General features: G+C 33.5%; 1 protein-coding gene across 1 annotated transcript; it reads right to left on the bottom strand.

The window, feature by feature from the left end:
- Positions 1–6,829: 6,829 nt before the first annotated feature.
- Positions 6,830–7,951, bottom strand: LOC145075528 (uncharacterized). Its single transcript, XM_079021743.1, has 4 exons — positions 7,736–7,951; positions 7,494–7,615; positions 7,354–7,423; positions 6,830–7,309 (listed from the first exon to the last, which is right to left on the bottom strand). The coding sequence occupies exons 1-4, from the start codon at positions 7,949–7,951 to the stop codon at positions 6,830–6,832; spliced, it is 888 nt and encodes a 295-aa protein (XP_078877869.1).
- Between the last annotated feature and the right edge of the window lie 1,286 nt (positions 7,952–9,237).

The following is a 9,237-nucleotide window of genomic DNA, read 5'->3' as shown; positions in this document are numbered from 1 at the left end:
AAGCATTGTGGGCCAATGAAATATGTAATATTTAAATGAAAATGATTTTCATAAAATAGTTTTAAAATAAATGAAATAGTCTTCACATTTAGTGAAAAAGGAATGAGAAGGGTATATGTGTACATTTTCCCTCTTCATTAAAATAGGAAACTGATCTATCTTTATAACTTCCCTCGCATAATCCCTACAAGTACACACAAGTCCGGATTCCACTACCCTCTGTTTTGGAACGCGCAATCAAAGAAAATCTTCTATAATCAACCAAAAATAGCGATAGATTGTGTTGTTTTCTTAGTATAAAGTGTTTGGTGTTGAGGATCGTTCAAAGAACGGGAACTGTGATCGTTTGGAAAAATAAAATTGCAGTAGAATGAGGAATACAAGGACGAGTTCTTTCAAATCGAAATTTAAGAACACACAAGCAACGACATTGAATCTAGACGAAGACAATGATGATTTCGTTACTCCGCAACGAGGTATTTGTTTCTTTTAATTTTTTTAAGGTAATCGTCCGATTACAGAATGTTCTTTTGGAATATCTGGAAAATGAAGTACATGCATGTGGTTCGTAAGTCCGTTTGAGTGACAAATAACAAAATTCTGTAAAAATGTAGTATTTTTTTTATTAGGATTTTCTGAAATTGGGGAAGTTCTACACGAAATTAAGATTTTTATTGTACAAAAATTGGTAATTTGATTCTTGAAGAAAATGTGTTTGATTTTGTGTATTTTGTTGAGTTTTGTAACAGCGAGAATGGATGTTCTTTCTATCCTGATTTTTGTTTACAAATATGTTTTAGTGGGTGTGATGTTAGTCAGAGTTTATGTTTTTCTGTAAGAAGTTAAAGGTTAATTATTGAAATGCCTACTTCCAGAATACTACCTATGTAAAACAGATTGAACGTAATTGTTGTTGTGGTAATTTGGAGTGTTAATCTTTACTTTGATATCGAAATTTTTTCAAGTATTTTGAGATATTTTTTTTAAAAAAATGCCTACATCTTTCAAGGTCTTTATGTTCTGATAGAATCTAGTACTATAATGTTGTAGTGTTTTAAATAATTTGGTAATTTTGTTTTTATACTTTGTAGTTTTATTCCTAATGTTTTGATGTTGCAGTTTAGTTGTATGTGTGGTGTGTATGTAATTTTAATATAATTAGTTTAATTAAATGTGTTAATTTCGTAAATAATGTATAACATGTGAAGGGGATGTAGTGGTTTAATAAGTCTAATTGTCACACAATCTTTAAAAATTAATGTTAATATTGGGATTAATATTGGATCTTTGTATATGTGATTGTTTGTCTGTGTTAGTTTTTGTGATTTGTTTGGAGTTAGTGTTATTGTATGAATGATTTGGTTTTAATATTAACATAAAAAGTAAACCGTATAGTTTTGCGTTCTAATAGAATGAGCAAAATAAAAAGTGTAATGGAAGTATTGTAATAGAATTGAGTGTGTGTATTTTATTTGTATTAGACTTCTGATAGAATTTACTCCTACTTATTATATTTCTAGTAGAATCATTGTAAAGTAGACATTGTAGAAATTTTGTGGGGTTTTATTTTCATTCTATTTGATATCTAATGTATTTTTGTAAAAAAAATTAACATTCTAATAGAATAATTGTTAGGTTATGTATGTACTTGCTTACTTAATTGTAAAAGTAGTAAGTGTATATTGGGGTCATACAGATTGGAATGTGACCGTTTAATATAGAGATTGCTATTAAATAAATGTGTATGCTTTTATTAGGGAGAAGTTTGATAAATTATTATTATTTTTTTTTGTTAAATATTATGTTTCAATTCTTGTAGAACACATGTTTTGTATTTGTGTTTCATTCTTACAGACTGAAAAGTTGTATAATACTTTTAGTCTTTATAAGTATTGAAATATGGCTAGTTATTTTGTAAACTATTACTAACCAATGTTAATCATTCATTTCAGCAATTGTTCCTTTGAATGTAGCAGAAGCTTATCCAATACCAATTAATATTGATACTTCAAGCCAAACAAAGGTTAGAAGGAACTACCGTACTAGATCAACACCTGTTAACAAGAATATCAGTAGTCAACGTACAGGTATATTAAAATTTTTAGATTTATGAAGGAAAAAAACAATAATTTTAGAAAATATTGATAGCCAATATGGATTAATTGTTAATTAATGAAGGAGAAGGTGGCGGAAGTGGACAAAATGATACCCCTATTGTTGGATCAAGCAAAACAAAGAATCAGAGGAAAAAAACTTCAAAATCAGAACATGGAAAGAACAATGTTGAATGTGGTAAGACAGGTTATGTAATAGGTGCATTTAATTAATGAGTTCAAATATATGTTACTGATACGGCTAAAATAGAGTTTGTTATTCTAATGAAGTTGTATTATATGATTAGTAATTGTTTTTTTTTTGTTTTAATAGATGTTAAGAAAGATAAGAAAGGCACAATACAAATTAACAACATAAGTGTTAGAGGTCTGAAAAGGAAGGGTTCTGATAGAAATACACATGTTAAGGACAAGAAGAAGAAGTCGGATGCAAGTCGTGAAAGGAAAAAACCAAGAGGTTTAAATGAGATTTTTAAGGAGAGAATGAGTGGGTCAAAGAAAAACAATGAAAAGTCTAATATCGGTGTGGATATGGAAGATAAGGGGGATGTTGGAGAAAGGAAAAAGGTGGTGCAAGATGCACATTCAAAGAAAAGTCCAAAAAGAAAGAAAGGAAAAGTAGAACATGAAAATGATAAAATCAAAACAAAGGAAGGGAAGGTCAGAAAAATAAGCAAGGACCATCCATAAGCTTATAGAAGACTTGCAACTAGGATGACTCCTGGAAGGATAAGTTCAGCTGTGAAAGTAATGTCACCTGCACAGAAAAATGGGATTGTGTCAATGGGATTTGGTTCACTTATTGATATTGACATAGACACTACTTCGGGTTTACTTAACTACTATCTGTTAGATCACTATGATCCAGCTAGTAGCCGTCTAGTTCTAGAAAATATGGTCATAACAATTACAAAAGACACAGTGCATGAGATGTTGGTTTACCAAATGCGGGGGAAGACTTTCTGAGGTTGAGTAGTTGTGATAAAGATAATGTAGTTCTACAAGTATGGAAAGGCCAATACGAAAAAAAGGGTTCAATGGTGAAGAATACCTGAAAAGGATCAAAAACACAAAGCAAGACAGTCTTATGTTTAGGCTGAATTTCCTGACCCTTTTCATTAACACATTTGTTGAATCAACTTTGAGTGGTACAAATCAAATTAATATTGTGAATAAGTTGGTCTTGGTAATGGACTTCTCTAAAATTGATTGGGGCAAGTATATCCTAGATTGTTTGGTAAGCAGAAAACAACTGTGGAGAAGAGATGATAAGACATGCTATTACAGTGGACCTATACTAGTTTTGACGGTAAAATTGTTGTGTATATTAAATTTTAATTTATTTTATGACAGTAATATGTATAATTTATTATTTAATGAAATTTAATCTTTTTTTAAGTAGCTGGTGTATGTATATAGAATGAAGTTCGCGGGTATGAAGATAGTGAAAAGGTTACCGTTTCTTAGAAATGTTACTGGTTCTTTACTTGAAAAAATAGAGAAGTTGGAGATTAGTGATGGGGGTTTGGTAGGCAGTTACCGGAAAACTTTGAGGACATTGGTGATGATGATGGAATGGTTGATGAAAATGATATGTTGGACGGGATGATGAGGGAGTATGGTGACGAGGAGGTAGGTTATAAATTCACTAAATATTAAGAAAAGTATTTCTTTCATAATTGTAATCAATGATAGTTTAATATAAAACATAAATGCAGATGTGAATGATTTAAATTGAATGACTTGATTTATAGTTATTGATCTATTTGGACTATTTATTTTTTTAGAATATTAATCATGATATGTTAATATAAAACTTACTGGCATACGTGGCTATTATCAAGCATAGCTATGGAGTAATATTGTCTGAAAAGAAGAATATTGAAAAAGCTCTAAAACATGGAATTGAGAAGTTCCCAGATAGCTTGAGCTTGAAGGAGTGGTGTGAAAAAAACAAAAAAATGTTCAAAGAAGTTAATAATTCAAAGAGTGGAGGAATGGAAAACAAAGATCCAAGTTTTGATGGGCATAGTAACAAAGGAGATGCAGATGGTGGTAAAGAAGCATAATTTTCGCCAATTAGAGGATTGGTCGTTGAAGGCGAAAAGAAGGATGATGGTGGAGGTTTCAGTACACCTCAAATGGATAAGGTAGGTAATACAGACAATCTAACATGTTCACAATTCTTGGAGAATCCTGAAGTGTTGGCAACAACAATTAAAATGACGGATGAGGCTGTGTTAGAAAGTTATAAAAAAGAGAAAAAAAAAGAGGAAAGAAAATCATGGAAACAGTTGAGGCATGTGAGGAATATGATGACCATGGAAAAAGGGGAAAAACAGATCAAAAGATACTTGTATATGGAAAATCACCTTTTGTTGAAAGAATTGTTAGAATTAGTGAGAAGGTGAAGAAGGATGAAATGTCGTTATACAACTCAGTTTTTGCATCAAAAAGAGATTATGGGTAAGTTAAATAATACAATTTAATAGTTTGCTTCTAAAATGTGGTGTTATAACAGTGATAATTTGATAATTGTCGAGCAGGGAAGAGATATGGAACATTGGTAGCGGGCATGTGCTGCATCAAGGATTCGCGTATCATTTTAAAAGCAACACGTTTATTCATACAATAATCATTGACTGTTGGTCATCATTACTCAACAGAATGGAGGAACTCAGGGATGTAGGATCAGTTTCTAGAGTATTCTTTGACACAAATTTTTTGGTAAGTATTTAAATTAAAATTAGTTCCAGTTGAATAATATGTGTTTTATTGATTGGTTTATTAATCTATACAGGCAGAAGAGATACTGGATGGATCATTGTCACCTGAAAGAACTCAAAAATTATTTGATTCGATGTTGAAACTCCACCTTCAAAGTCTACCAAAGCAGGAAAAACTCAAGGATATTGGACTGGTGAATTAACTAAACCTTGTTTTTTATCAATTACAACCATAACATACAATACTATCTTATTGACCACTATGTGTAATGTAACATGTTTTTTCTCAATAGTTGATAAAAGCAAGTATTATCTGATATGCTTTGATCTAAGGGTTCCAACATACTTCATTATAGACCATGTGACCCGAAATGGTTCTGTTGAGGAAATATATGGAATAAAGCACATTCATGTGGTATGTTGAAACTTTATTATTTGAAAGATTTAAAATACATGAGTTTAATATTGAATTGTAAAATTATTGTTTTGTATCTTAGAAAAAGTTGCTTGGGAACTATTTGAAAACAGAGAATTACCAAAAGTCAACAGCTTTCAACAAGATTAAAGCTCGTGTAATGAAAATGACATGGAAAGTAGAGCAAGAAGGATCAGACTGTGGAGTATATCTTATGAGGCATATGGAGTCATATATGGGGGAAAATGAAGGGCGTTGGGATTGCGATTTTACAGGAAAAAAAACCGACTGATTTAATTGCATTAAATAATCTACGAATCAAATACATGGCAAAACTTATGAAATCAGAGTACAACAAACATAAAAGTATGTTGGAGAAAGATGCAAAAGCATATGAGAGGCTTGATCCATTACATATATTGGCTATGATGAATGAAGTGAAGGAAATCAGGGAGAAGCATAAACGTGGAAGGCGTCGTTTTTAATATGGGAGTGTTATGATGTTAGGATGGTTGGTTTTCAAAGACGTTTGGTAGTATGTTTGGTTTAAGTTTATGTTTTTTTTTTAGTTTGGTCTAGTATTGTGTGTTTTGGGGTAACAGTTTATCATGGTAGGATTGTTATATGGTGTAAGACTTTTGGTAACATTGTTTGTTTTGGTCTAACTTATTTGCATGGGAGCAATTTTGATGTGTTTTAATATGTTCTAGAATTGTTTGTTTTTAGAAACAGGTTAATGTGAATGGTGTTTGATGTAGTAGAATTTATTTTTTGGTAATTGTTACTGCTTGATTGATGTTGGAATATGTATATGGATATGAAAGCTATCAAAATATGCAATGTGTTGGGAGATGGTTTGTAATGTACATGTAAGTTCAGTTTATAAATCATACATTACGATATGCATTTGTTGCAGTAGTTTGATACAAGTTAGTGTAGACAGTTTTGGTGTATGTAACATGTTTTAAGTGTGATTACATGATATTCTGATGGAATGTATATGTTTAAGTATAAATGGTAGAATGTATGAAGATTAAGATTTACCATGATTGTTTCGATGATATATGTCATATAGGATACAAAATAGTCATTTGTAAGAATTGTTCAATTTGACTGTACATAATGTTCTGGAAGAATATAATAGCTTATGATACAAATGGTAAAGTGTAAAAAAATGAGTTGTTGAAAGATGGTTTGTAATGCACATGTATGTTTTGGTTTTCTAGAATAATATGTGTACATTTGACATGTTCAATTAAAAAAGGAAACTGCTAAGTGTTATGTTTACAATATATTCTTACAGAATATATGTGCTATCTTTCAAGTATGAGAATGTATGAACATTATGATTTTTATTGTTTGTTTTAATTTTGAATTTGAGATAAGATGCACCTTAATCGTGGTAGAATGTATGAATGTTATGTTGTTACATGTTAGGATAGTCATTAATAGTAAATAAAAATTGTTACAAAATATCCAAAAGTGTATAACAATGTATGACAATTTTATTAAATACGATGAAATTTGAAAGCAGTAAAATAATTAAAGATGAAACTACATATAAAGCATGCTAGTTAGACACGTTTTTTAAGGGGAAAATTTCGTTTGTCATGGTTAGCCATCTGTTTACATAAAGTACACTTTCTCTTGGGCTTCAAACCAACTTTTTGCAGCATTTCTTTTTTTGATTTTAATATCTTGCCACGACTGCTAGTTCCCTTATTACTAATATATGATGGGTTGTCAATATCGGGAGCATCATTAGTTAATTCTACGCCTATAATCTGGTTGTAGAATGCTTCTCTTGATGGCATCTCAGGGGCTGGACAATCATCTACAAATTTTTTCTTCAGCTTATTCAACTCTTCAAGGTATGACTTTAACTTCGAGGCATCGTGGCTTAAAAAGGAAGCACAACGATCTACGTTTGAAAAAATTTCAATAGCCGTCATATCAGAGTTAGAGTCTAGTAAAGAATTAGAAAAACGTCTTTTAAGTAATTCTGTTGGAACAACATCCCGACGCCACCGTTTCATAATGTATTCTTCAGGAATCTGCTCCATAGTATAGAACTTAAAAACACAAAATATGTGCTTACACAAAAGATCGACATGTTCGAAATGCATGCAGGTACATTTGTATGAACCATTTGTTGTTGAGTGTGCAACCTGGAATATGTATGAAAAAATATGAGTTTCAGTAATCAAGTATTGTTGGGTGATTAAAAAAAATAATTACGCATTGTTAAAGTAAGAACGTACGATGTATTGGGTATCCTGTGTAAGACGATCGTAATGGTATTCGTCGAGTTTGTAATCAACATCAGGACTTGATGGTTGCATTGTTGTTATGTTCTTTTGCTTCTCCAAAACAATAATTGTGTCAACACAATTATTAGAAGTAACACTCATTTAGAAACAAATGTTATCAGAATCTGATATCTCTTTCTGCACCTGATAAAATTTTTTACGAGTGTAAACCTTTGAAGCATGTGCTTCAATTGGACTAGATGTGATGAATCTAGGAAGTGTTGTAGCAGTGTTAAAGTCGTTGATAACTTGATTACGCCTTTGCCGTTCCATAACACCCTCAAATGTCATCATAAACATTAAAAGATAAGAACCAGTAAGGGTGTTGTTCTGAAACGACCAATTTTGGCCTTCCGATAATGATGTAGTTCTCATAAGACCAGACATCGGTATGTGTAGCACCTGGTTCCTGCTTTGGAGTGAGAAGGAGAGGAGATCAAGAAGGAGAAGAGGAGGTCAAGCATCTTTGAGCTATCTCAGAGTGTTCACTAAGGTATGGCTCGTTTTCCCCCATGTTTTCATGCTTATGTCCCCATTAAAGTCCTTCATGAACCATTTCCAAGCTTGTGTTTACTTGAGGACTCATAATAAGCAGAGTAGCTCATAGATCTAAGTGGAATCGATCTCCAGGAGCCTGGATCTACCACCTTTATGGACCCATGTTGCTTGTTCACCCTAGATTTACCCTTTTGAGGCATTTTGAGCCCTAAATCCCTCATTGGTGAGTATCTACATGTAAAGTTGGAAACTTCACGTGTGATTCATGCTCTAGGAACCCAGATCTGTGAATGGCATGGACTGGAATCGAGCAAAACCGCGTATTTGGTGATTGCATGGCAACGACTCGGCGAGTCGTTCATCTGACTCGGCGAGTCTGCTCGCGAGTCTTCGAGTTGTCCCCTTTTTGTAGTGTCGAGTGTGAGCAGTGAGTCACGGGGTGTGACTCAGTGAGTCGGAAGCTGAACTCATTCATGGAGGAACTCGGCGAGTCAATGCCCTAACTCGGCGAGTTCAAGGCAATCTCCTTAGATCAAGAACAGACTCGGCGAGTTGTTCATACAACTCGGCGAGTCGCAACATAAGTGTTCATCGGATGAAGATGAACTCGACGAGTTGTTCATACAACTCGGCGAGTAGGATGAAGGACTTGAATATCAGTTTAGAAGGAGAACTCGTCGAGTCATCGCCTAACTCGACGAGTAGAAACGGGATTCAGGACAATCGTTTGGGTAGGGACTCGGCGAGTTGGAGAGCCAACTCGGCGAGTCGGGTCAACTGAAAGTTGACTCTGACTTTGACTTAGGGCATGATCAGGGGTAAAATGGTCATTTTACCCAAAGGACGGTTAGCGGTGTTTGATTGAGTATGTTGTGGGAATTACAGCCCGAGGATTTCCGGAGCAGCAGCAGCAGCAGTAGACAGTCAGTTCCCGATCAGATCAACGGCTACTTTGAGGTGAGTTACCTTCCAGTAGCGGTGGGTCTAAGGCCACAATGCCGACCCACCAGTAGGAGACGTATGATAGATGATTGTCTCTGTGATATCATCTAGGTTTGCTACTACCTGATATGTTATATGCTAGCATGATATGTTATATGTGATAGTAGTATAGTTCGGTTGTTAGGACCGGAGGGTAGTCAGACATCCCAGATACGTCTGACAGTATGTGATGT

This window comes from Lactuca serriola, chromosome 9 (genome assembly GCF_051521515.1).
Source record: "Lactuca serriola cultivar US96UC23 chromosome 9, Lser_US96UC23_V15, whole genome shotgun sequence".
NCBI classification, from domain to species: domain Eukaryota; kingdom Viridiplantae; phylum Streptophyta; class Magnoliopsida; order Asterales; family Asteraceae; genus Lactuca; species Lactuca serriola.
The sequence above is the reverse complement of the archived record's forward strand: the minus strand, read 5'-3'. Positions and strand labels throughout refer to the sequence as shown.